Source organism: Arabidopsis thaliana, chromosome 2 (genome assembly GCF_000001735.4).
Source record: "Arabidopsis thaliana chromosome 2, partial sequence".
Lineage (NCBI taxonomy): Eukaryota > Viridiplantae > Streptophyta > Magnoliopsida > Brassicales > Brassicaceae > Arabidopsis > Arabidopsis thaliana.
The window spans coordinates 688,843-715,880 of NC_003071.7; the positions used below are offsets into that span (position 1 = coordinate 688,843).

General features: G+C 34.0%; 5 protein-coding genes and 1 non-coding gene across 10 annotated transcripts; 5 read left to right on the top strand and 1 right to left on the bottom strand.

The window, feature by feature from the left end:
- Positions 1–941: 941 nt before the first annotated feature.
- CAND1 (cullin-associated and neddylation dissociated) lies at positions 942–8,865 on the top strand. 2 transcript variants are annotated; one of them, NM_001035877.2, is made up of 28 exons: positions 942–1,093; positions 1,470–1,538; positions 1,627–1,796; positions 1,897–2,104; positions 2,394–2,559; positions 2,838–2,967; positions 3,153–3,267; positions 3,480–3,637; positions 3,725–3,848; positions 4,011–4,061; positions 4,143–4,225; positions 4,322–4,406; positions 4,480–4,581; positions 4,679–4,777; positions 4,899–5,009; positions 5,210–5,293; positions 5,489–5,629; positions 5,709–5,801; positions 5,928–6,049; positions 6,149–6,311; positions 6,400–6,639; positions 6,762–7,010; positions 7,098–7,274; positions 7,359–7,505; positions 7,619–7,735; positions 7,832–8,000; positions 8,091–8,168; positions 8,265–8,865. In NM_001035877.2, the coding sequence occupies exons 2-28, from the start codon at positions 1,503–1,505 to the stop codon at positions 8,498–8,500; spliced, it is 3,654 nt and encodes a 1,217-aa protein (NP_001030954.1). In that variant the 5' UTR covers positions 942–1,093; positions 1,470–1,502; the 3' UTR covers positions 8,501–8,865. The 2 variants fall into 2 exon arrangements, with proteins under 2 accessions (NP_001030954.1, NP_178360.2); NM_126312.3 differs by having other exon boundaries at positions 1,621–1,796; positions 8,265–8,754.
- A 235-nt stretch (positions 8,866–9,100) lies between these two features.
- Positions 9,101–12,133, bottom strand: AT2G02570 (nucleic acid binding/RNA binding protein). 4 transcript variants are annotated; one of them, NM_001035878.2, is made up of 10 exons: positions 11,875–12,075; positions 11,405–11,473; positions 10,689–10,814; positions 10,399–10,481; positions 10,220–10,295; positions 9,969–10,145; positions 9,860–9,886; positions 9,758–9,823; positions 9,484–9,683; positions 9,109–9,349 (listed from the first exon to the last, which is right to left on the bottom strand). In NM_001035878.2, exons 1-9 carry the CDS (start codon positions 11,950–11,952, stop codon positions 9,519–9,521), a joined length of 867 nt encoding a protein of 288 aa, NP_001030955.1. In that variant the 5' UTR covers positions 11,953–12,075; the 3' UTR covers positions 9,109–9,349; positions 9,484–9,518. The 4 variants fall into 4 exon arrangements, with proteins under 4 accessions (NP_849927.1, NP_001030955.1, NP_178361.2 ...); NM_126313.4 differs by having other exon boundaries at positions 9,758–9,886; positions 11,875–12,110; NM_001084402.1 differs by having other exon boundaries at positions 9,257–9,349; positions 9,498–9,683; positions 9,758–9,886.
- Positions 12,134–13,089: 956 nt separating this feature from the next.
- On the top strand, positions 13,090–14,956 carry CYP71B9 (cytochrome P450, family 71, subfamily B, polypeptide 9). The gene is made up of 3 exons (NM_126314.3): positions 13,090–13,449; positions 13,549–14,129; positions 14,205–14,956. The coding sequence occupies exons 1-3, from the start codon at positions 13,143–13,145 to the stop codon at positions 14,817–14,819; spliced, it is 1,503 nt and encodes a 500-aa protein (NP_178362.1). The 5' UTR covers positions 13,090–13,142; the 3' UTR covers positions 14,820–14,956.
- A 1,037-nt stretch (positions 14,957–15,993) lies between these two features.
- AT2G02590 (small multi-drug export protein) lies at positions 15,994–17,844 on the top strand. Its single transcript, NM_126315.5, has 2 exons — positions 15,994–16,691; positions 17,235–17,844. Exons 1-2 carry the CDS (start codon positions 16,135–16,137, stop codon positions 17,650–17,652), a joined length of 975 nt encoding a protein of 324 aa, NP_178363.1. The 5' UTR covers positions 15,994–16,134; the 3' UTR covers positions 17,653–17,844.
- A 109-nt stretch (positions 17,845–17,953) lies between these two features.
- AT2G02600 lies at positions 17,954–18,026 on the top strand. The gene has a single exon. It is a non-coding gene; the product is annotated as a tRNA-Ala (tRNA).
- Positions 18,027–21,775: 3,749 nt separating this feature from the next.
- Positions 21,776–23,977, top strand: AT2G02610 (Cysteine/Histidine-rich C1 domain family protein). Its single transcript, NM_126316.4, has one exon. It carries the CDS (start codon positions 21,880–21,882, stop codon positions 23,761–23,763), a length of 1,884 nt encoding a protein of 627 aa, NP_178364.1. The 5' UTR covers positions 21,776–21,879; the 3' UTR covers positions 23,764–23,977.
- Positions 23,978–27,038: the final 3,061 nt, after the last annotated feature.

Here is a 27,038-nt window from a genome sequence, read left to right on the forward strand (position 1 = left end):
ACAAAAGTATCTAATAATTTGAATTTCGAAGTTCTAGTTCAAAATAAAGGAAGTCTAATTTCGACAAAAAATCTCACATCTATACCATATTTTACGGTTTTAGTTTTTTTTAGTCGTTAGCAACAATGACAATCAGTTATATTTTGTTAACTTTATAATCGTTAGCGATGACTATCGACAATGAAATCATGTTTATTTGGTAGTCGTTGGGTCGGGAACATTTAACAAATGATTTTGATTCAATTTTTTTTTTTTCTTATAAACCTTATCGGCTGATCTGGTTAGCCCTAGTAAAAACACACCGAAATGTTTTCGAGTGGACTTCTTCCCGAAAAACCACCATACTGTCTGTCTGTCACGAGTTTGAAATGCTTTCTGACTAATGCCAGGGGGTAGTCAGGCGGCCGCCTACATTTCTAATTACCAAGTAAACCAATTAAACCAAGACCCAACTTATACACTTACCAACTTTCAAGGAGAATCGAACTCGGGTCTAAGAGTTTCATCCTTCCCAAAGCTTCCCCTACCACTAAACCACATATACTTGGCCTAGGTTGAAAACTTTCAGTGATACAATTTTTTACTTGCTAATCGTTCAAAAATATTGACCATAAATTGTCGATGAACCAATGGCTAACACTATTTAGTTGGTTGGTCGCAATCGCATAGCATGTCCCTGACACAAAAAAAGCAAACAAAAAAAGAACTACTTGGATCAAACAAAGAAACCCATGCTTGGGCTCAGACTGAAAACAAAGTAATTGGGCCAAACCCATTTAGTATTAACCGACTAATCAAGTCCAACAATGTACAGCATGAAATAAACGCTACCCATTAACCGACTCAAATCGCACCAAGTCAGGCCCAATTAATCCTACACAGGCCCATTTAGAAGAAAGTTAACTTCCTCCTTAAGAAGAGAGAAGGGCTAAAAATCAAGCTTTCACGAGTACGGAAATTTACAGTATCTCCTCCATCTTTTTTTACTTTCCTCAGAGCTCTCTCCTCTCCGCAACTTCCACCACCACCAAATCGGAACTCTCGGCGTTCTACTCCGTCTCCGGCGTTACCTCCGTCGATTTCATCTTCTCAGGTTACTTAGGGTTACCTCTTTTTTGCTTTTTGATCGATAAAGTGTGATGATGTCTAGCGTTAACTCTTTTCGTCTTCGTAGTCGTAGTCTTAGGGTTTTGGTGGCGACGATACTTTGATTTATCAAACCGAACTTCTTCTTTGTGATCTTCGATGAATCAAAAGTTTTCTAAGGGATATTAATTAGGTTTTGTTACCGGCGATAATTAATCCATCTTCGATGCTTCTTCTTTACACTTCTGACTTTGTTTCTGATGTTTTAACCTCTGTGGAGAGCTTGATAGAGTGACATTGCTCTGACTAAGCGTTTTAGTTCAACGCATGGTTGATTCTCTTTTTACTAAGTAATGAATTTTGAGATCCTTGTTTGATTGCAGTTGGAAGGAGTGAATTGAGAAGGTCGGGCCAATATGGCGAACTTACAAGTTTCTGGGATACTCGAAAAGGTCTTTTCATCATCTGTTTCTAATTAAGCTTAATTTTGTTTTTGAGTATAGTCACCTTTTCTCATTGCTGTATTTACTATAGTTTCAGATGACGGGTAAAGATAAAGATTACAGATACATGGCAACCTCTGATTTGCTTAATGAGTTGAATAAGGATTCCTTTAAAATCGACCTGGACTTGGAGGTGAGATTGTCGAGTATCATATTGCAACAGCTCGATGATGTGGCTGGTGATGTTTCTGGATTGGCTGTTAAATGGTTAGCTTTCTGCTCTTAGCAACTTATGACCTAAGCTGATGTTATACTTTTACATTTAGCTGATCTATCGTCGACCTTTGATGTTATGATTTTGTTCCAGTCTTGCTCCATTGGTGAAGAAGGTTGGAGAAGAACGAATTGTTGAAATGACCAACAAGTTATGTGATAAACTGCTGCATGGGAAAGACCAGCATCGTGATACCGCAAGCATAGCTCTCAGGACTGTTGTCGCTCAAATTGCTCCTACGCTTGCTCCATCTATTCTTGTTACTCTAACACCACAAATGATAGGAGGAATAAGTGGCCAGGTTAGTTGTTGGGAGGTCTATTCCTTATTATTTCGATTGCATATGCGACAGTGCTTAGGGTCGTCCTAGACAATTTCGGATCCCATCAAAATCATATTGATTGACATCTATTGGAAAATTAGTTGATTTTACGTTTTAAGTTTTATTGGATCTAATACAGTTAAAGAACTCTGTCTGAAAAACTCTTAGTAGACCAGAGCACAGTATATGCATATAATTATTTGTCTACTCTAAGGTTCTATCATCTTATTTTACAAGTAACTAATTTTCTGCGTATTTACTGCTGAAGGGAATGAGCTCAGGGATCAAGTGTGAATGTCTTGAGATCATGTGTGATGTTGTTCAAAAATATGGAAGTTTAATGACGGATGATCACGAGAAGCTATTGAATACATTGTTATTGCAATTGGGCTGTAACCAAGCCACAGTCAGGAAGAAGACTGTTACATGCATTGGTAAGTTCATAAAATTGAGTCAATATGATTGCTGGGTACTGTCGGTACTAATGTCAATATTTAGCTAATTTGAAACCAACTTTAATCTGCCGAGACTTGAGTGGTAGCTTTCCTTATCTATATTAGAAATATGGTTTTCAGCTGTTTGCGTCAATTCTTGTGAAACCGATGCTAGTTCAAATGATATATTCAATGTCATTTTTTTCCTAGTCGTATATAGAACTCTTAATTCGATGGTATATAGCCTCTTCTAAGTTCAAAATTTTGTGTGGTGTCAGCTTCTCTTGCTTCCAGTCTGTCTGATGATTTGCTCGCGAAGGCGACTGTTGAAGTTGTGAAAAATCTAAGTAACAGGAATGCAAAATCGGAGATTACACGTACCAATATTCAAATGATTGGAGCTTTATGGTACTTCCTATCTTCCTTCTTATCGGCTTGTTATATATCTTTAACTTCTTACCATACGTTACTGTAGTGTTGTAGTATGCTTCGGTTAGTTGTACTTGTGCTACCTATTTATTGATTGGGATGAATGGTTATCTACGACTAGGCTTGCCATGGTTGTAATGCTATTTAATGCGTTTTTGTTTCAGCCGTGCTGTTGGTTACCGGTTTGGCACTCATCTAGGTAACACTGTGCCAGTATTAATCAATTACTGCACTAGCGCTTCAGAAAATGACGAGGAGCTTCGCGAGTATAGCTTACAGGTATCGTGCAAGATTCCCTAATGTTCCTACTTTCTCACTACGCTTGCATTTTTTGTTTTCTCATCTAATTTTTGTAATCAGACAATTACTTAGGCGTGCTTGTAGTCTCTTTTCTTTCCTATGCTATTAAATTGGAATTCTAATCTTAGGTTCAATAAAATTGGTATGAACAATGTAGACGATAACATGTCTGTTCTGAAATTTGACTGCAGGCACTTGAAAGTTTCTTGCTACGATGTCCCAGGGACATCTCACCATATTGTGATGAAATTTTAAATCTTACTTTAGAATATATTAGTTATGACCCGAATTTTACGGACAATATGGAGGAAGATACTGATAATGAGACTCTTGAAGATGAAGAAGATGAGTAAGTTCTGATTTATTCATTGGAACAGTAGCCTAGCTCCTTACGGTGCACCATTATCTCACTGAAATAAGTCTTTCTTTCTCACAGCGAGAGTGCAAATGAGTACACAGATGATGAAGATGCCAGCTGGAAAGTTAGGAGAGCAGCGGCCAAATGCCTAGCAGGATTAATCGTTTCGCGTTCTGAGATGCTCACTAAAGTATATCAAGAGGTATATCTTTTTTAAATGATCAAGCGTATTATCTTTCATGACGGGAGTGTACAAGATTCCCTTACACAAGAGTTTTTCATTCTTTTACCTGTGTTTGATTAAATATGAAACAAGAATCTACTATAGAATTATTGTTGAGGAGTTTAGTCTCTTCTTGTGCAGGCCTGCCCGAAACTAATTGATAGATTTAAGGAAAGGGAGGAAAATGTGAAGGTATGTAATTTAATCCATTAATGCTCTATTCTTGCTTTGCAATATGGTTATTGATCTAAGACTGAGGTACTGTTGTTACAGATGGATGTATTCAACACATTCATTGATCTGTTGCGGCAAACGGGAAATGTTACAAAAGGTCAAACTGACACCGATGAATCAAGGCAAAAATTCTGAGTCCTTTCACTTCAATATGGATGGTCTGTCACATTTCTGATGAAACCCTGCTAACTAAATATGTATACCTTTGGTTTATGCAGTCCAAAATGGCTACTGAAGCAAGAAGTCTCAAAGATTGTGAAATCCATAAATAGGCAACTGCGCGAAAAGTCTGTTAAGACAAAGGTATGAAAGTGTTAAACATTCTTTTTGGTTTGGTTCCTGTTTGATACTTTCATAACTTCTTTCATATCTGTAGGTTGGAGCATTCTCTGTTTTGAGAGAACTTGTGGTTGTCCTGCCTGACTGTCTTGCTGATCATATTGGTTCACTTGTTCCTGGAATTGAAAGGGCGCTAAATGTTAGTGGATATATTCATTACACTTATTTATGGACTGTCACTGTCAGTGTTGCTCTTTTTCAAGTGCTCATGTTTTCTCTATTTTTTACTTCTCCAGGATAAATCTTCTACATCAAACTTGAAAATTGAAGCTCTTGTCTTCACCAAATTAGTCTTGGCATCACATGCGCCTCCTGTTTTTCACCCTTACATTAAGGTTGGGAAACATTAAGTGGTTTTCAGTCTATTGATATATTGCCCAAATGTTTGACTCCCTACACTTCAAAACCCAGTTTTTGAAAGTAAAAACTGACTCTTGAACTTTTTTGTAATTCTAGGCTCTTTCAAGTCCTGTTTTAGCTGCTGTTGGTGAACGCTATTATAAGGTGACTGCTGAGGCATTAAGGGTTTGTGGGGAACTTGTCAGAGTAGTACGCCCAAGTACTGCGGTGAGTATCTCATTGCATTTAGATGTCATGTACACATTTACTGATTTCAGTCTTTCCTCTTCATTTATTTAGAAGTTTGAACCATATATATATACCCATATACAGACTCACAATTTTTTTGCCGTTTCTTATTTTGTGCCGAAGCTATTTATAAATCACAGGCTGAAACATCCGCTGATATTTTTTCTTCTGTGGTTTAGGGAATGGGCTTTGATTTTAAACCGTTTGTTCATCCAATCTACAATGCGATAATGTCCCGCTTGACAAATCAAGATCAGGACCAGGTCTGTAGCATAAATCCCCCTTTTTAGTCTTGTTTATGAAAATCCATACTTCTTCGGGCAATAGACTTAATAATCTTATTTGAACTCTTTCTATTCGTCATTATGTTTAATTACAGAATTGGAAAAGCAGATTTCTGCGTTTGTATTTGTAATTTTGTGTTATTTACATTTCGTAATATCTCTTCCCTTCAACAGGAGGTCAAGGAGTGTGCTATCACCTGCATGGGTCTTGTGATTTCAACATTTGGTGATCAACTGAGGGCAGAGTTACCTTCATGCCTTCCTGTGCTTGTTGATCGAATGGGAAACGAAATCACTCGCCTCACTGCAGTAAAGGTTGTTCTTGGGCTTCTGTTGAAGCTTTTATTTTAAAATTGTTTTTAGCTCAAGTCTCTGATTGTGTGGGTGTATGCAGGCATTTTCTGTCATTGCCACTTCTCCGCTTCACATTAATCTATCATGTGTCTTGGACCATTTGATTGCAGAACTAACAGGATTCTTACGGAAGGTATATGGCTTCTTAGCACCATATCTTAATAGGCATCAAATATGTACTTTTCTTTGGTTTACTTTCTCATAGTTAGTGGAAATTTCCTTGAAGACATTATCTGGTATTAATGTTTTTGTAAAACAGGCTAATCGGGTTCTAAGGCAAGCAACACTGATTACTATGAATACCTTGGTAACAGCCTATGGTGATAAAATTGGTTCAGAAGCTTATGAAGTTATTCTTGTGGAGCTTTCATCTCTGATAAGGTTTGTTTGCTTCTCGAACAAATTTCCCCTGATTTTTGTTGTTTCTACTTTCTAGGTTGGTATATATATTAAAAGATGACTTCGTCTGTGTTTTTTCAGTGTTTCAGACCTGCACATGACAGCTCTTGCACTCGAACTCTGCTGCACTCTGATGACTGGAAAGAGTTGTAGTGAAAATATCAGTTTGGCGGTCCGCAACAAAGTTCTTCCGCAGGCACTAACTTTAGTTAAAAGCCCATTGCTCCAGGGTCAAGCACTTTTGGTAAATTTTTTGTTACTGATGGAATTGTTATATACTTTGCCTGACCTTAAAGATTAGAAGGCAATGATTTCTTGGATGTTTGTCACAGGATCTGCAAAAATTCTTTGAAGCTCTGGTGTATCATGCAAATACGAGTTTCTACACCTTGCTGGAATCATTGCTATCTTGTGCTAAGCCTTCTCCTCAGTCTGGAGGTGTCCCAAAGCAAGCACTATATTCAATTGCACAGTGTGTGGCGGTTCTTTGTCTCGCAGCGGGTGATAAGAATTGTTCGTCTACAGTTAAAATGCTCATGGAAATCCTTAAAGATGACAGCGGCACAAATTCAGTAAGCACTTTGAATTTTTGTTAGTTTGAGAGCCATTAGGGAATTAGATTCAGGCTTTATCTTCCTTAGTAGATCTACAGCTACTTAAAGGCTTATTTTTGTACTGATGTTTTCTCGTGCAGGCAAAACAACATCTTGCCCTGTTATCTCTTGGTGAGATTGGGAGAAGGAAAGATCTCAGCGCACATGCTGGCATTGAAACAATCGTCATTGAGTCTTTCCAATCTCCTTTTGAAGAAATAAAGTCCGCAGCTTCATATGCTCTTGGAAACATTGCCGTTGGCAATCTATCCAATTATCTACCGTTTATATTGGACCAGATCGATAATCAACAGAAAAAACAATATATTCTCCTTCATTCACTCAAGGAGGTATGTTTTCCTTAACAAGTATCCATGTTATAATATCAGATTACATAAACTGCTTGATTTCATATCCTGTTCCTTGTTTTTTTCCAGGTTATTGTGAGACAGTCTGTTGATAAAGCGGATTTCCAGAATTCCAGCGTTGAGAAAATACTTGCTTTACTGTTCAACCACTGTGAAAGCGAGGAAGAAGGTGTAAGGAATGTTGTTGCTGAATGCTTGGGAAAAATGGCTTTGATAGAGCCTGAGAAACTTGTTCCAGCACTTCAGGTAGAGAACAGCTACAGAACAATCTCACTTTTTGCATTTTGCTCATTTGCTGTTATGCTTAGAGATGCATTCTGAATTTTATAGGTCAGGACAACGAGCCCAGCTGCTTTTACCCGTGCAACTGTTGTTACTGCTGTGAAATATTCAGTAGTGGAACGACCTGAGAAATTAGATGAAATCATCTTCCCTCAGATTTCTTCTTTCCTCATGCTAATCAAAGATGGTGACCGTGTAAGTGAAATTTTTTAACCCCTTTCTCCTGATACAACATAAAACATCAATAGACATTGGATAATAATGACACTTTGCTGTGTAATCCTAACTTTTTCCTTCTGTTGTTGCAGCATGTTAGGCGTGCAGCTGTCTCAGCTCTGAGTACTTTTGCTCATTATAAACCAAACCTTATTAAAGGACTTCTCCCTGAGTTGTTACCACTTCTTTATGATCAGACCGTTATTAAGGTAAGTTCTTCAGTGATTCAGCACAGTTGTTATCTGTGTCATATAATACATTAGAAGGTTTTATCTTCCATCGCCTGAGACATTTATCTTTTGCAGAAAGAATTAATCAGGACGGTTGATCTTGGTCCATTCAAGCATGTTGTGGATGACGGGCTCGAGCTGAGGAAAGCAGCTTTTGAGTGTGTGTTTACTCTGGTGGACAGCTGCCTTGATCAAGTTAATCCGTCTTCTTTCATTGTTCCTTTCCTCAAATCCGGATTAGAAGGCGAGTGTTTTGGTCTTCCTCTGATGATAATTAATCTACTGTTTAGCCATTTTCTTTTATTAGCTTATAACATAATCTTTGTTTATGCAGATCATTATGACCTGAAGATGCTTTGTCATCTTATACTCTCCTTACTAGCAGATAAATGCCCATCAGCCGTACTTGCAGGTATGTTTAATATATAGTTTCCAAAATCATTATATCAGCCACGGAACATAAAGCAGATTTGCTGATCCGTTTTAATAATGTATATGATGTTTGCAGTACTGGATTCTCTTGTGGAACCACTGCATAAAACAATAAGCTTCAAGCCAAAGCAAGATGCAGTGAAGCAAGAGCATGATCGTAATGAAGATATGATCAGAAGCGCTCTTCGTGCTATATCGTCACTGGATCGTATCAATGGGGTGGACTATAGCCACAAGTTCAAGGGCTTAATGGGTGATATGAAGAGGTCTGTACCATTGTGGGAGAAGTTTCAGACAATCCGGAATGAGTAAGTTTTTGTGTATGTTGTCTTCATTAAACAGTGATCGATGATGATTTTCTATTCCAAAAAAGGGTACAGCGAAAGAAAAAAAAAGACTCGATAACTTAAATTTCTCAATCGGCGAAGAAGAATTTTTTTAATATATGCTTTCTTCATTGGACCTTTGTTTGTTTGTTGTTGCCGTCTCGCTGTTTTATTTTTGAGGGGTTTTAGCCTTTTGTTTTGCCTTTCGATGATTTTTTGAGTTTTGAATATGTTTCGTACATCTTAAAATTGAGTACAAACGGCATGCAGTCGTCTGTCAAGCGGTGAGACGCGCGATGGCCTAACATGAAACGGTGCGGTTATTTGTCAAATAAACTAATGAGTCAGCTTGACTAATTTAAAACGGCAGAGATTTTACCGACCAAATTACACAAAACAGTATGAATTCAGCACTGAATTCTTCGCATAATTCAGCACTATTATTTTTTATGAGATGCATGCAAATAAGTGTCCTTCGACATGTTTATTAATTAACTCTAGTTTCTTTGGTTATATGATGTACAAACCATTAGAAACCCCATACAACATAGAAAAATACTCAATTTTAATCAAAAGGAACAAAAACTACGCCATGGAAAATATATACTTAACAGTTAACACCATTTTTCATTATGAAACTTGATACAAATACATTAAAATGGTGGGTCTAAAGTTTTTCTGAATTAGTATTTTAAACATAAACCGTATGATGCGGCACAGTTCAATATGAGACAGTGAGAGTGATTCATCAATAGACAACTTACCATCCGAAGAAGAAACAACAACAATGTTAACGGTAATGCCGTTTTGGCTGTGGCTCTATTCATCATAGTCACTACAAAGAAATAGAAAGATAAAACTAATCTTTAATTCATCTTACAAAAGAGCAGAAGTCCACAAAAAAATTGCGGGTTTAGGTCCTTTTGTTTTTAGAGGTTACTGGAGACAGAAGAAAGACTTTTTAAGTACCTGAAAATCCTTACAAAAGCATAAAAATCTCTCGTTCATTCATCAGTGCCCTCAGCATTACCAGACTTGAGATGAAGATGCTTCTCTCGCTTTTGGAAATCTGTCAAACCTTTCCCACTTCCAGTCACACCCACTTTTCCAAATGGATCCTCAGGTGATTTAAATATACTCTCTTTCTTCCTCCCTGTGAAGAACCCTACCTGCACAACCAAAACCCGTCTCAGAATCCCCACCAAGAGAACAAAGAGCCATATGAATTCCGTATCTAACAAACCTTTTTAGTTTTGGCTTTAGTCGTCTGAAACTGTTGCCAATCATTCTGTTTCTTGTTCTGCACAACCTCGAGTTGCTCAAACCTTGCCTTGGATTTGAAAGCATGTATCTTCTTACGCTTAGCTATTTTCTGTACCAAAACAAAAAAAAAGTAAAGACCTCATAACACGACCTCATGGGACCAAAATGGGTGAAAAAGAATCTTGACTTACTACATCCTCGGGATCATTAGGATCGATTTTGAGCTTTGCTGGTAGAGTTTTTGTCTGATAATCAGAACTCGCAGCTTTCTCAATCTTTCTTTTGAGAGCATTTTTGGTAGCTTGAGCTAATCTCTCAGCTTCGACAATAGCATTTTGCTCGATTGGCCTCACATTATCTGGATCCACCTAGATTATAACAAGGCAATCTCAATATTAGTTAGTGTTTTAAAAACAAAATAAAACTGGAATAGAAGCATTACCTCTTCCTTGTTTCCCCACTCATCATAAGCAACAAAATAGCCATTTGCAGTATGTGCCTCAATGGTCGCATCATACCTGAACATTTAACTAATCAAACAAAGAAAAAGGGAGAAAAAGACGTAAAGAATACAGTAGATACATCATTAATTACAAGTAACCCGAGAGTTTTTCAACATACCACTCGCCATCGTCACTAAAGACAGCTTGAACTTTAGTTCCAACAGGGAACTTACCCTCATGGATTGGGTCATTCCTTAAACCCTGAACAAACAATGAAATACAAACACACGTTAATCACCAAAATAGATATTTAGTAAGCTCTGGAGTAGCATATGTTTCTGTATTCAAATTTACGAAAAAAATCACATGGCAGCATCTGAGAAGATGATGGAGATAGAGAGAGGAAGAGAGAACAAAAAACAGCCTAAAATGGTAAAGAAAAGAGAAAAGATGACAAAATAGACATACCGTCTTTTCCCAAGCACCCTCTAAATCGGGTGAGCCAGGAGTTGCTTCAGCACTAACTCCGGCATCTGATAGAGAAATCTCATTTTGCTTTGCAGTTGCAAGAACTTCCTCTGTCAATGCAATCACCTATATGGTGCAAAAACAAAGTTTCAGAGAATTGAGGATTTCTAGCAATTATACACAATATATCAGTAAAGATTTTCAGAAGTAGAACTTCAGGGATCAAACACGAGAAATCAGGAGATAGAAGCAGGCTGGCCATCATGACCCATATAAGCACACCTGCACAACACAAATAACCAAGATAGAAATGATGAATTCTTTGCTAACTCTCCTACTTTTATGTATACGCCAACAACTGCTTTTGGCTGACCCAAACTCCACTGCCGGAGTTACATGCCACTCAAAAACATACTCACCTTTCAAACCCCAGAACTGAAAGAAAACTCCACTTTATCTGCTAGCTGTTAAATGATGTTGCTATTTCAAACAACACGCAGATTCCTTCAAAAGAGGCAGGGAATAGAAACATAAAGAGCACCGTATGCAAAACCTACATGCTAAGTAACCTAATCATGTTGTGTATGCCGCAAATGCTAAAGACATAAGGATCAATGAATTTCACTCAAACTAAGGGAGACTAATAAAACGAATCCACAACAAAGATGAAAAGATTTGATCACACAAAATAAGTGATTAAAATAGGGATTGATCACCTCTTTAAGCTCCTTTTCCATGTCTGCATATTCCGAGTTCCTAGGATCCTCTGACAAAAGCTGCCTAACCTGAGACCAAAAGAGTCAAAACTTCTATCAGATAACCCAGAAGAGAAGCAAGTGTATGATCACATTCCATCACCCTACTAAAACTAAGCCAAAAGACCTATCAGAGAGACTAAAAAGGAACATAAAAACGCAGACTTTGAAATAGAACTCGCAACCCTAGTATAGTGATTAATCCGTTCACAAATCTGATTATTAATTCACAAAGGAAGAAGATACAATGAAACTTAACAACAACTCGTCAAATCAACGAATCCCTAAAAAACTATTCCTACGAACCCTAACTCAGGAACAATCACACAAAATTCAGAAACCTACATTCAATTTCTCTTCACCAATTCGAAATTCTAATCCACATACAAAATTCTGAAACAAAGAGAAGAAAGAAATCGTCTCGAACGAACCTGTTCGAGTTGTTCTTTGTAGGTAGAGATACTCGAAGCTAACTGTTCAATACTCAATTCTTCTACTCCTCCTACCATTTTTTACCCAAACTCAAAACTTCGATCTCAATTTCAGTTTCCTCTTCAGATAAATTTCCCGATAGCTCTACACTGATCTTCTTCCTCTTCTCCGATGGTTCTTTGTCGCGAAGATATTTTAAGAGAAAGAACCAAAAAACGAAGAAGCTTTATTCTAAAACAAAACAGCACGCCGTTTTTGTACCGTCCTATGGATCAAAAACGCGGCGCGTTTCTTTAATTTCATAATTAGCTCTATACTTAAGTAACTCTCATAGTTGTATCCCAAATAAATTAATTATTCAATATACCCCCTCTTCCGATCAAATTTGCAAGAAAAAAATTATGTAGGTCCATTTTGGAATTCCAACTCTTACATATCCGTAATTTAATTTAGTCCTATATCCATTTCATTCAAACATTTTCTATTGTTAAAATCACATTGAGTCTAAATAACAAGTGGCCCTTACATACATATATCGTTGACGTGTTATTTTCAAGAGTATGACCAAGTAACAATGAGACCTTCGTTTTTTTTTTTGGTTAAACAAAGAGACCTTAGTTATATGAATTGTTTGAGCTAAGATAAAGTCAAGCTTAAATATTCATAAATCTAGTAGTAGGCGATATTTAACAACATTTATATATTCGCCTACTATATTTACATGTGGTGCTAAGAAATACGACTAAGTTTTTTTTAAAAGGCAATATTTAACCCAAAAACTTATTACATAATTATTGAAATTTATAAATTTTGTTTATGTAGTGGAGACCTAGTGGTAAATCTAGTTACTAGAGAAGAATTCTTTTCGTAGTTAGATAAGCTGTCCTTGTCGCTTGCATAGTTGCATATTAAAAGACCGATGACTTTGTTGTGTACTCATTAACCAATTAATTGGGTTTCGTATATTAATTAGTAAAAGACAAGTAATGAGTACTTAAAAGACAAATTTAAAATGCAGAACAAAGATGGAGACACGATTAAGAGAAGGTAGGTCTTCGTCATTTAGACGGCTTCTTGATTCTGGTATGCATTTTTCTTTGAAATTTCCAACAAAAAATGTAATCTTTTTAAAGAAATATTGAAAACGAAATTAAAAGAGTTTAAGACAGCAATAAACAATAATGTAAGAAATGTGTATATATTTAAAGCAGGAGCTTGATTCATCAATATCACAAAGAAAACTTGAGACGTACGTTAATACGGAAAAATGGCTACGATTTGGTTTCTTTCACTTCTCTTTCTCTGTTGTATTCTCCTCGCCGCCTTTAAACACAAGAAGCGTCGGACAAATCAGCAGCAACCACCGTCCCCTCCTGGCTTTCCGATCATCGGAAACTTGCATCAGCTTGGAGAATTACCACATCAATCTCTATGGAGTCTTTCCAAAACGTATGGTCCGGTGATGCTTTTGAAGCTTGGAAGTGTCCCAACGGTCGTAGTTTCTTCTTCTGAGACGGCAAAACAAGTTCTGAAAATCAATGATCTACATTGTTGTAGCCGTCCTAGCTTAGCAGGTACTATAACTCTAACTTAACACATACAATTTTCTTTCTTTCTATTTGTTCCTTTGTTCATAGAACTCAACAAAAACCATGATTTTGATCATTCGTTAGGGGCAAAAGAGCTCTCTTACAATTACTTGGACATTGCTTTCTCTCCTTTTGATGATTATTGGAAAGAATTAAGGAGGATTTGTGTCCAAGAACTCTTTAGTGCTAAGCGAGTTCACTCTATTCAACCCATCAAGGAAGAAGAAGTGAGGAAACTGATCGTTTCAGCCACGGAATCAGCCTCTCAGAAATCACCAGTTAACTTGAGCGAGAAGTTTCTTGATTTAACTGTAAGCGTGATATGCAAGGCAGCATTCAGTCTAGACTTCCATACTTCAGTTCTCAATAATGATGGATTTGACAAGTTAATCCACGATGCGTTTTTGTTTTTGGGGAGCTTCTCGGCCTCAAACTTCTTCCCAAATGGTGGCTGGATCATCGACTGGCTCACGGGTCTACAAAGGCGGAGAGAAAAAAGCGTCAAGGATCTTGATGTGTTCTATCAACAAATGTTTGATCTGCATAAACAAGAAAACAAACAAGGAGTCGAAGATTTCGTGGACTTGCTCTTGAAGTTAGAGAAAGAAGAAACTGTTCTTGGATATGGCAAGCTCACAAGAAACCATGTCAAAGCCATCTTAATGGTTAGTACTATACAAATATGTGCAACACATTAGATACCTTATGATTCTAAACTTTGTTTTCTCATCTTATCACAGAACGTTCTTCTTGGGGCCATCAATACTTCTGCAATGACAATGACATGGGCCATGGCAGAACTAATAAGAAACCCGCGAGTGATGAAGAAAGTACAATCCGAAATCAGAAACCAAATGATAAACAAATCAGTGATCACCTTAGATGATATAGATCATCTACCTTACTTGAAGATGGTGATCAAAGAAACATGGAGGCTACATCCTCCAGTACCTCTTCTACTTCCAAGAGAAGTTATGTCTGAATTTGAGATCAATGGCTACAAGATACAACCCAAGACATTGCTTTACGTGAATGTTTGGGCTATAGGGCGTGATCCTGATTCCTGGAAAGATGCAGATATGTTTTATCCAGAAAGGTTTATGGATAATAACATTGATGCTAAAGGACAGAACTTTGAGCTGTTACCGTTTGGAAGTGGCCGGAGAATCTGTCCTGGAATGTACATGGGGACAACAATGGTGGAGTTTGGTCTAGCGAATATGTTGTATCAGTTTGATTGGGAAGTACCAGATGGTATGGTGGTCGAAGATATTGACATGGAAGAATCTCCTGGACTCGCCGTGGGCAAAAAAAATGAGCTTCTACTTGTTCCTGTCAAGTATTTAGGTCATTGATGATCACTTAAAGTACTAATTTTCTTCCTTTGAGTACAAAACTAAATGTGTTCCCTAAATAAAACTAAATCTTGTATTCCATTGTCTCTCGGAGTGGATCAATCCAACGATGTTCTTTGTTGCCTTCAATATTTCATATAGATAATCTATTTATTTTGACTAAAATATGAACCACCTTTCAAGTAAGGCATGTTCGTTTGTACATGAGAATGATGCATATAGATGACCTATTTGGATGTTGCACATTTTTGAATTTGGTAGTACATCTGGATAGAGCATTTGAATGAAGTTTTGTTCGTTTGGTTTAGGTTTTAACAATTTGTTATATTTATTCAAACATATATAAGGAATATGCCGGAAAAACCAAGTATCTGAAATTCCAAATTCCGAATTAAACATTTGATTATTTAAAGTTCTAGTATGATTGAAAATCCCTAAAATTTATCAAAATTTTCTCATAATTTTTAGATATTTCTCAAATTATCCGAATACCACTATCTAAATTAAACTTATATTGAAATTAGCAAGTGTTTTTTACCAAAATTTTTCGAACATGGCCAATTACGCGAATTTTCCATGCGGTATTTTATACGAAATAGTAGTGGTAGATTTTTTTAATACTCAAAACTATTTGCAAAGGGGGGTGCAACCAAATCTTATATTGTCAGTGATTTGATTTATTTTGAGAGTTTTTATATGATTTGAAGAATTTGGGTAAATTTACGGAAGTTGTTAGGATTTATTGTAAAATCCTTTCAAATTTCACGTAAAGGCTAAAACCATGAGATTTAAAATTCTATATTTTTAACTAAGTAAATCTACTAAATTCACTTAAATATCTTAAAGTCACTAAAAATCCAATCCTTAAAATGTTTTTTAAGAAGATTTTGAAGTAGATTTTAAAGTAGATTTTAAAATCACTAGTCCAATAACATTAGATTTCATGAGACTTTTAAAAATCCATGATTGAATAACATATGATTTACTATTTTAACACAAATCACTTCAAACGTTTGATTGAATATACCCCCTTAAGTGAGCCTAAGGTTTTTTCGGTTTTATTTCATAACATGAGATTTTTATCTTGAATTATATAATCTTTGATTTAGATTTTAGGAAACCATGAATATATTCAAACATGTTTTATCAATTAAATGTTAAACCAAGTATTACAGAGAGTTTCATAGTCTTTACTCTAAAACCACGTATGAGCAAACCAAATTGAACGACCAAACAATTTCAGGCATTTTTGCTGCTTCTGGAAATAATATATCTATTGAGTCAACAAAGATCAGATCAAAGCTGAACTATAAAAATGGCGATTTCTACATTACTCTCAATCTCTTCTTTCACTCTATCTTCTTCCTCATCAACAAAAACCCATCTCCTTACTTCAATACCTGCTTCAAGGGTTTATTCTTATCCAATTTCACCCAAATGGAAGCAAATTCGTTTCCTGCAGAGTCAAAGTTCCAGTCTTTTCTATCCATTACGCCGCAATTTCACCAGATTCTGTTCTTCTCCAGATGGGTTTCTCAGAAACACCAAAGACGACGAAGAAGGAAACGAAATCATTCAGCTTCCGTCTATTGGTGTAAACCCTGTGAAATTCGCGATTTGCGTTGTGTTGTGGGCTTCTTTCTCTCTGCTTTGGTTTGCTAGGTCTGGAGATGCCAAAGCTGCGACTGATTCTATCAAATCTTCGAGCTTTGGTCTCAGAATCGCCTCCACTCTTCGCCGTTTTGGTTGGCCAGACGAAGCTGTTGTGTTTGCTTTAGCTACTCTTCCGGTTATTGAACTCCGTGGTGCCATTCCTGTTGGTTATTGGATGCAACTAAAACCGGTGGTTCTCACTTCCTTCTCTGTTCTTGGGTTAGTCTCTTAGATCTTCACTTCTTGATAATGTTGTTGATTTGTGCTTAGACCAGAGTTTGCAAGTGTCTCTGATGATTATGTATGATGATAAAAATGTGAACTTTGAGGTTGACATTTCTCTGAAATGTGATTTTATCTTTGAGGGTACACGTTTCTATTGCTAAGTTGATTCTATAATAAGTTTAACAAGTGTTCTCATTTCTGTTGAATTTAAGGTGGATTGGTGATAACTTGTGTGTGGAAATGGCAATGTGTCTTGTTTGAGGGTACACGTTTCTGTTGTTTAGTTGAATAAAAGAAAACGTTTAACAAGTGTTCTCATTTCTGTTGAGTTTATGGTAGAATGGTGATAACTTGTGTGTGAAAATGGCACTATGTCTTTTTTGGGGAACATCTTTCTGTTGTTTAGTTGAAGCTATGAGGTTGAATAAGAATATGTGGCATATGATGATAAGTTAGAGCAAACATTCAATCCTTATTCATATGATTTCATTATGTAAGCAAGTAGAAGTGACGCTGATTTTGGGTTCTTTTCCGCAGCAATATGGTTCCAGTTCCATTCATCGTACTTTACCTCAAAACGTTTGCATCTTTTGTGGCGGGTAAGAGCCAAACAGCTTCTAAATTACTTGATATCTTGTTTAAAAGAGCTAAAGAGAAAGCTGGACCTGTGGAAGAGTTCAAATGGTTAGGGCTAATGCTCTTTGTAGCTGTTCCATTCCCTGGAACCGGTGCTTGGACAGGAGCTATAATAGCATCAATCCTCGACATGCCGTTTTGGTCTGCTGTTTCGTCTAATTTCTGCGGTGTAGTGTTGGCTGGACTGTTGGTGAACTTGCTGGTAAATCTTGGTTTGAAACAAGCCATTGTAGCTGGTATTGCTCTCTTCTTTGTATCTACGTTTATGTGGAGCGTTCTCAGAAACATTAGGAAGTCTATAAAACCATCGTTGCCTTGAATTCGTTATTAGATACTTAGATGTAGAAGAAAGAGTTCTTCACACTATTGGTTCTTTTTTTCTTCAACTGTTAATAATGTTTTTAAGGGATTTGTGTTGGTCTTAATTTCCTCAATTCACTCTTCTCATAAATCCCTTATTGTGATATACAAATAATGCAATTTATCATTACTCATTTTATAATATGGAAACTTGTAAGACCATTGTGAAATTGAGAAAACACTGAAAAAGTGTGTAATTTTCCAAGCACTATGAAATAATACTGGCTAACTTATATACTGTACACTTAATTGTTCGACATGGGGATGTAGCTCAGATGGTAGAGCGCTCGCTTAGCATGCGAGAGGTACGGGGATCGATACCCCGCATCTCCACTTTCTTTTATGCATTTTGTCTTACATTAGTGTGGCATTAGTGTAAAAGCCCATTACTTTAATTAAAAGAAGCACAATAGTGCCCATTTCTGTCATGTAGCTTTAGTGTTAAAAAGCCCATTCAGAGCCCATTTCTTTTGGTCATGATTAAATGAAATCCGAACGTAGTAAATATTAAATGGTCATGATTATAAGAAAATTTAAACTAATAATCATCACGTGGCTAATACCAGCAACGTTCAAATTCTCTACTTGTATATATCACCTACAAAAAATTTAAATGTTTTTTTATACATAACTTAAAAAATTATAAATTACTTTTAAAACGATACTATTGTCACAATAATTATATGAAACAAAGTGAATTGTATAATAGTGACATGCTGTCTTTTAATCATTAGAGATGAACATGCATGTTCAACTTACAATTTTCAGTATAATATAGATCACTCGGTTTCTAAATTGATTTGACAGTAAAATTTCTCATTTATCCACATTAAGATGATTAGTTTGTTTCCGTCGTTATTGTACATTGTGATTTGTGAAGATAGCATTTAGTTAGCCATTTAGCCCATCCTACTATATTATCTAGAAAATACATTTTAAATATAACCTTAATTTTTGTAAGTAATTATATAAGTATGCAATTAAAAATAAAATTTTAAAAAGTAAATTAATTTATCTCTTTAATGATTAAAAAGTCAAATACTAATTTAATTAATTAAATTAATTAGAAAACGAAATACATTATTAATTTCCAAAAATAATAACCAATCAAAATCAACATATAAGATTTGATATCTAAATTTTAATTAATTTAATTTAATTAGAAAAACGAAATACATTATTAATTTCCAAAAAACTAACCAATTAAAATCAACAAATTATATTTGGTATCTAAATTATCATATTAATTTTTTTTATTAATTATTATAGTTCACTTCTCATCTTTATATGATTCTATTTTTACGAAAAAATAATATCATCATTATAAAAAAATAATTAGAGTTTTTTCGCATATGCCATAATTTGAATTTTAAAAACGAATATAAACTGTTTAATACATGAAATAATATTATAACGGGTGAAAAATAGATTTAAGAAAACTTTCTACTGAGTAACGGGACATAAATTTGAAATATTTGTATTAAATTTCATACATATTATATTGAAAATTTATAATCTTATATACTACAATAGTTAATAACATATTAGATGTGATTCAATTTTTAATACAAGCCGGAAAATCCTAGAATTGACGGGTTTAGATCGATATTAATATAAGATGGTATACTACATGTGAAACTCTTAAATTAACAATCAAACTACAAGTGTATAATCTTAAACACTAAATAATATAGTTAATATCAACAAAACATATACAACTCATAGTTTAAAGTCAAATAAAATAATATCATATATTTTAAATCATCTTTACAATAAAAGTTTTTAATTTAACTAAAATATAAGCCTACCTGCGGTATACTGCAGATTAATCTCTAGATTATAGGGCTTATTGGATCTAAAGACGGGTCATCAAAGATTTTCTAAACTGAAGCAAAATATACTAAAAATTCAAATATCTATCTGTTACTAAATTATAAACAAATAAGTCAATTTAATATTTTATATATAAAATTAATTAAATCTTAATCACATAAAAAGTAGCACAAAAAAAATATATTCAACAATTTAAAAAATTATCAAATCTCTGTGTTATATAAGTTTTGATACTATATTTGAATAAAGTGTAATATACCTTTTTAATTTGTATTCTTTAACTAATTTAAGCTAACTAATATATTTGCTAATCTTATATCTATCAAAATCGACTATCGTTTCTTATCTCTATAGTATTTTTGCAAGACTTTTTTGGTGGATTTGGATAAAAATGCATTCGGGTCATATGGTACATTCCCCTATTAAATAAATATGGTGCACTCCTATGTTATTAGCTAAAATGTTTAGATTAGGCCTGGGCAAAAAAACCGCTAACCGATTAACCGAACCGAACCGAACCGAAAAACATGGTTCGGTTCGGGTTTGGATAGCTTAAAATAACCGGCTGGATATTATATGTCTTAGATTTCGGTTTCGGTTTCGGTTACGTTAGTAACCGATAACCAAAGGATAACCAAAGCATATATGTATGATAGATAATATATCATATATATTGTATGTATTGACACTTAACTATGTTCTTCTCTTTATTAGTTTGCAAGTTGAATTTCGTGAGTTGTGAATGGACCATATTTGCATCTTTGTGAGTTGTGAATATGTCTTTTTTACGTACGTTCTATATCGGTTATTGGTCAATTTTTTTGGTTGTTCAGGTTTTTAGTCGGTTATTTCGGTTTTAGGTTATTTATGGTTACCAAGTTTAATATCTGAACCGAACCGAACCGAAAGATAACCGAACCGAACCAAAATTCCTCAAATATCCAAATGGTTCTTGTATTACTATAATCGAAATAACCGAAACCATGCGCAACCGAACCGAAACCGAATGGTTAACCGAATGCCCAGGGCTAGTTTAGATTATAATTCAGAGTCATATCATTAATAAAACTAATATTAATAAAATAAATGACTTTTTGGCAAGACGGATTTTGAGGGACGGGTTTTTGAATCAACATTAATAAAAAAGTAAAATATAATTAATCCACCGTTTCAATATGGGTTAAATCTTTAATTTATTATTTTTTAAGACCACTAATATTAAACATATCAAATCATCCTAATTTAGAAAAATTATATAAAACTAAAAATGTTATGTGGTATGTATAATGTTACTATATATAAAATTAAACTATAAAATATAAATGTATTAGAGAATGATACAATTGCAAAACTTTTATATATAAAAAATAATTCTTAAATTTTAAAAATTACTACTTTAAAAAAAAATCATGGGACGGATAAAAAAATTACAGAACGTGTTTTATTTTGGAATTGGGTTATATAGTGGATGTATTTGAATCAATATTTATAAAATTTTAAAATATTATTAATATGCTGTTTTAATAGGAGTCAAAATTTCAGTTTTTTTTAACAATTGTCTCATGAATTCGTAGTATATCGTTACTTAATAATAATTATAAACTGTAAAATATAAATATTTTGTAAAAATAAAATTTGCAAGTTTTAATATATATTACTTTTAAAAATAAATCGTCCTGCAGTATACCGGATTTTAAAATCTAATAAGTTATTTATTGCCACTAATATGCTTCAATAAACAATCACGATTAGATTATTTCATAATATCATTACAGAACATGGATTAGAATGTCCAATGACACAATTTTATTAAAGAACTTAATCATCCATGTGCAATAGCAATAAACTGATCCATGTGCCTTGTATTATATGTTGGAATCTATCTCATCAACGACGCAGGATTTCTAACAAGGACTGATATAAGAAGTCAACTTAATCATCCAACCAAGGCCAGCCAATTCGGTAACGCTACCATTACTTTTAATTGTTTCGAATCAAATTTTGGAGTATATTTTCGTTTTTGTTTGACAATACTAATTAATTGCAAAAATTTTGTTTGACTATACATTTTCGATTAATCTGGTGACGTCACGCTACACACTAAACATGAGCGTAACAAGCCAACAAACTTTTTTTTCGGTCCAACAAACTTGATTAGTTCATTTGAAGTCCACCTTTTGCAAGGTTTTTTTCTTTCGTGTAACTAATTATTTTTAAATTGAACATATGAACTTATATATAAATTATAATATTTTGCTAATATGTGTATATATCGGGATGAAGGAGAACAACAATATATATCCTAAACCAAAGAGAAAAAAAAAGAAAAAAAAATCTCCGATTGAGCAGCCACATGGACTTGTTCGGAGAATTTCACAAAGTGGAATTCAATGGGAAACCATTTCTTGTATACCGCAACGTTATAAAACCATTACCACAAACACAAACCTCAAACTCCTTTGATAAACAATCCATTGATTCCGTCTACGATCTCCCTCCTCAACCTCTTTTCTTATGCCCTAGACTCCGAACCCGTATATTATTGAATTCTCTTGATGATGAGGTGGAAGATGAGGTAACTAATCATATCCTTTCCAAGTACAGTTCTTCCCCTCTCTTTGATGAGACCAGCAACAATCATCATGTACTCCCTCTGTTTTGGTGCAACAACAAAGAAGTTGATCCGGAAGCAGAAGAAGGCGATGAGTGCTATTCCTGCTCTATCCAAACCATCGGTACAGACTATTATTTTTGTGCCACGTGTGATAAAAGGTTCCACAAAGAATGCGTCGAGTGTCCACTTGAGATTAGTTATCCTACCCACACCAAACATTCTCTCCAACTCTTCTATTCTAAATATAGATTTGACCATTGCATCTACTGTAGAAAAAGAGCAACCTATATGATTTATTTTTGTGCTCTTTGCGACAGTTATATGCATGTCCTTTGTGCTCAGTCAAAAATACCCTTTTTTATAGACCAGCCAAAAAGACATGACCATACTCTCACCCTTTTCCCTAGACAAGCTTCCTTAACCTGCAATATTTGTGGTTTGATAAATAAACTCCATTTCACCTACGTTTGCCCTATATGCGATTTCGTAGCCCATAGTGATTGTATTTATATCCCACAAACCATAAGAATATCCCGTCACCACCATCGTGTCTCTTTTATTTCTTCCCTTCCTTTTGAAGAAAAGTCTTGTGGAGTTTGCCGTCAAATGGTTGATAGTGATTATGGTGCATACACTTGCAATGTGTGTAGTGGCTATGTCGTTCACGTAAGATGTGCATTACGTAAGGATATATGGGATGGTAAAGAACTCGCGGAAGTACCAGAAGAGTTAGAAGACGTTGAGTCCTTCAGGAAGATAGCTAATGGAGTAATACTCCATTTTTCTCATCGCCATCATCTGAAATTTGACATAAGTGGAGTTTTCGTTGGAAACAAATTTTGTCAAGCGTGTGTCCTTCCAATCAACGAAGGAAATGTTTATGTTTGTGTGGAATGTGATTTCATCCTACACGAAACATGTGCATATGCTCCACGTAAAAAGGTCCATCCATTACATCCCCATCCCCTTACACTAAAGGTTGATCATGGAGACGCTTTATTCCAATGCAGTGCTTGTATGCGTAAGAGTAATGGTTTCGGATATGATTGTACTAGCCGAACTTGTTACTACATACTAGATGCAGTGTGTGCCTCGACTGCTGAGCCGTTCAATTATCAAGGCCATCGACATCCCTTATTCCTATCGTTAGACCCAAAAGAGAAGCCAATGTGCCACATTTGCAAGTCAACGAAAAATAAGAAGGTACTTAACTGCATTGAATGTGACTTTATTATATGTTTTGAATGCGCCACCTTACCATACATGGTAAGGTACAAGCATGACGAACATTACCTCACATTTTGTCATGGAGATGAGGCAAATGGATCAGATTGGTGTGAATTATGTGAGGGAAAGTTAGCAATTGGAGGAAAAGAAGGGTTCTATAAGTGCAAAGATTGCTGCACCACGCTTCATATTAATTGCTTACTTGGTCCTGATCCATATTACAAGGCTGGTCAAACTTACGAAATTGGTGAAATTGCAATTCTTTTGCAACACAACAATTCTGCTTCTCGGCCTATTTGCTATTTTTGCAATATCCGTTGTCCGTATCCAATATTTTTGGTAGCCACAGTGGATAGGATTGCTTATATTCTATGTTCTAGTAAACACTTGAAGTAGGGGAAACCCTACAATACATGTCGACAACCATTGAGTTATCTGTTTTCTTTTAAATTTTTTCTGCAACGCTTTTTCTAATATGTTGTTGTTGTTTTTGTTGTTGTTGTTGTATATATATATATATTGTTTGTTTTTTTTGTCAACGTTTTTCGTGTGCTTTTGATGTAATATGTTTACAGTGTGTAATAAAGCAATCACTTTTTTTATCAAAAAAATCCATCTGGTTTATTAGACTAAATCATTAATTTTTTATAAGAGATGTCGTGAAATTCCTCTATAGGTGAAAAATATGGAACTTATAAAGTGAAAAACCGAGATATATAGAGACGATGTAACGTCAAAAAGACTTGGATTTTCAAAATTTGAAACATTTCATTAGAAAGTCAAAAGTAGATATTTTAAAATTTGAAACTTAGTTCTTGTTATCTATCCAGTATCAACATTCAATGAATGACATTTCAATACGCGGAGTTATGTCCTCCCAAACCCACAAACTCCCTATAGCAAATCTCACAAACTACTAATTTTTTCTCCACAATTTCACTTAATCTAACTATAATCTTTCTACTTGATAATGAAGCAAAAGCAACTATTTCACCATAAAATTTCTGATTTAAGAAAATAATTCTTTCGATTTTAGGATAAAATTAAAATCAATTTCATTCCTGAATTATTTCGGTTTTTCTTCTTAAATTTCTGATTTTTTAAATATTTTATACATATTTAAGGAAAAGAAATAGGGAAAAATGTTATTTAATACCTGAACTTTCAAAAAATGGCCAAATTAACCGTGAATTCTTGAAATGGCCGTTTTATACCTCAACAAATAGTTGATTTCTAATTTAACCTATAAATTATCGTTGATCCGGCCAAATCGACTCACCGTTAACACTTCTTAACAGCTCTCCTAACAGCGTAACTAACAATTGTTTTCGTCCTTAAACCAACGACAACGGCTGTTAGGCCATGTTTTGTAATGGCTGTTAGGAGCGCTATTAAGAAGTGTTAACGGTGAGTCGATTTGGTCGGGTTAACGATAAATTATAGGTTAAATTAGAAGTCAACGATAAATTATAGATTAAATTAGAAGTCAATTTTTTGTTGAGGTATAAAACGACCATTTCAAGAGTTCACAGTTAATTTGGCCATTTTTTGAAAATTCAGGTATTAAATAACATTTTTCCTAAAAGAAATATATTTCTTTCATGTAATTTGGTTGTAGAAAAGTTAAGACACGTAACAAAAAAAAAGAACAGTAGTTTGTTAGTGGTATTTTGGTCTGAAATAACATAATTAGCGAATTTGTGAAAGCTCCATTTCACTTTGTCAAAACATGAGAACAAAAGTCGTAATATGGGTTAATGTGAATTTTTTTTTTAAAATTATCATGCTACTTTGTTATTCATAGTTGAGTGAGTTTCACTTTGCTATACTTTTGGCAAGATTATTTTCAAAAGAGACACTTTCATCTTTTTTTTTCACTATTCAACATTTTTTAATACAATTTTGCCCTTTTTTCTTTATTTCTCTTTTTCATTTTTATTATCTTTTTATTATCATTTTAGTTACCTAATATAAAATATTTCGTCTGTTTTTTTATATAATAAATTAAGATTTAATTTTTCTTATATTTCGAAATTTAATTTATCCATTTCCGATTGGACATTTGTTTATTATTAAATAGATATTAAAAAGTACTTAAACAAATATGCTTTACCAATATTTAGATCTTGGTGTCACAAAAAGAACAAACAAACATTATACTCTATGTTAGAATCGATCACACTAACGATGTTGGATTTTACGAACGACCAATAAGAAGTCAAGTTAATCAACTATCCATCCAATTCAGTATAGCACTACTTTCCATTATATTGTTGTTTATTGATAATGAGAAATGTTATATCGTGCTAGAGCTTTACTTCTCATTGTCTCAAGTCAACTCTCACACGATTTAACACATCCTTGAGTTAAAAAAAGTATAAACAAATTTTGGTTCATTTATTAGTCTAATTGGCCTCATCGCTCAATGAAGCTATACTATCGCAATCCAAAATGTCTCAATGAAGATATCCTACTATCAATGAAGCTATACTCTCTATAAACTATACCGAAAGTTTTTTACTAGAGATTTCTTAATGAAATCTCTATCCCTTCGATTCATATATGTAGGATATCATGTAAATTATAATACAAAAAGACCGTTGAGCTAAATATTAATACTCAATCTGTATCATTTTAAATGATGTTTACAAGAGAGAAAAATTGTTTCATTTAAATAATGTAATACAGTAAAAACCTTAAACATTCCTTGAAATGAAGAGAGTATATTATTATGGGCTATATTAATGTATATGCCTGAAAGACTTGAAAATTAGATATTTACTATAAATAGTTTAATATTAGGTAAGAATAAAAGAGAAAAAAATTAAAACTATAAATATCTTTTCTATTTATTTAATTTACCAAATTTGCCATTGTCTCACAACATTATTTATTACCGGATACTTTAGGCATGATACTGTTCATCATATACCTGACAACTCTATTCATCCAAAATTTACAACACTATTCATCATTGGATTGCATAAAATATTTATGGTTTATGTAGATAACTATTTGATTAACATGTTAACTAGTATGATATCGTGCTAGATACAGATAAATGTTTGATTAACATGTTAACTAGTATAGTATCACGATAAATTTATATATAACGTATTAAACCATTTACCATATTATACAAATTAATATGAAAGAATCAAATTCGGTTGACAAAAAAAAAAAAAAAAATCAAATTCAAATTAGAATAACATATTATACTGAATATAACGTGCTAACATATTAAATATTTGAATAATATTTTTATATAAATGTGGTAAAATATTTGATATATAGTGAAATTATAACAATAGTTTATACACGACATATTTGGTAAATTAAACAAAGTAAAAAAGACAGTTATGACTTTAATTTTTTTTCTCTTACATACTTACCCAATATTGAATTATCAATGGTAAAATCTAGTTTTCACATTTTCTGGGCATATCCATTAATACTAGATGAGTACCCACGCTACGCGTGGATTTATTTTGAAAATTGTTAAAAAAAATATTTACATTGATTGTTATTTTTGCTAATTTTTGTTTATTCTTTGTTTATTCTTGTATTGTTAATAAAATTAGATCCATAATATGTACTTATAATTTTTATGGTTAGATTCATTTGTGACTAATTTATTTATAAAGCTGATTATTTATAAAATTTTAATATTT

Coding starts and splice junctions, on each gene's coding strand:
- CAND1 (NM_126312.3), top strand. CDS start 1,503: ATGGCGAACTTACAAGTTTCTGGGATACTCGAAAAG. Junction 3,849..4,010: donor TCACTAAAGTATATCAAGAG/GTATATCTTTTT, acceptor CTTCTTGTGCAG/GCCTGCCCGAAACTAATTGA. Junction 5,802..5,927: donor TAACAGGATTCTTACGGAAG/GTATATGGCTTC, acceptor TTTGTAAAACAG/GCTAATCGGGTTCTAAGGCA.
- AT2G02570 (NM_179596.3), bottom strand. CDS start 11,952: ATGGTAGGAGGAGTAGAAGAATTGAGTATTGAACAGTTAGCTTCGAGT. Junction 11,474..11,874: donor ACAAAGAACAACTCGAACAG/GTTCGTTCGAGA, acceptor TTTTGGTCTCAG/GTTAGGCAGCTTTTGTCAGA. Junction 10,146..10,219: donor AGTGGGGAAACAAGGAAGAG/GTAATGCTTCTA, acceptor GTTATAATCTAG/GTGGATCCAGATAATGTGAG.
- CYP71B9 (NM_126314.3), top strand. CDS start 13,143: ATGGCTACGATTTGGTTTCTTTCACTTCTCTTTCTCTGTTGTATTCTC. Junction 13,450..13,548: donor TAGCCGTCCTAGCTTAGCAG/GTACTATAACTC, acceptor ATCATTCGTTAG/GGGCAAAAGAGCTCTCTTAC. Junction 14,130..14,204: donor ATGTCAAAGCCATCTTAATG/GTTAGTACTATA, acceptor ATCTTATCACAG/AACGTTCTTCTTGGGGCCAT.
- AT2G02590 (NM_126315.5), top strand. CDS start 16,135: ATGGCGATTTCTACATTACTCTCAATCTCTTCTTTCACTCTATCTTCT. Junction 16,692..17,234: donor ACTTCCTTCTCTGTTCTTGG/GTTAGTCTCTTA, acceptor TCTTTTCCGCAG/CAATATGGTTCCAGTTCCAT.
- AT2G02610 (NM_126316.4), top strand. CDS start 21,880: ATGGACTTGTTCGGAGAATTTCACAAAGTGGAATTCAATGGGAAACCA.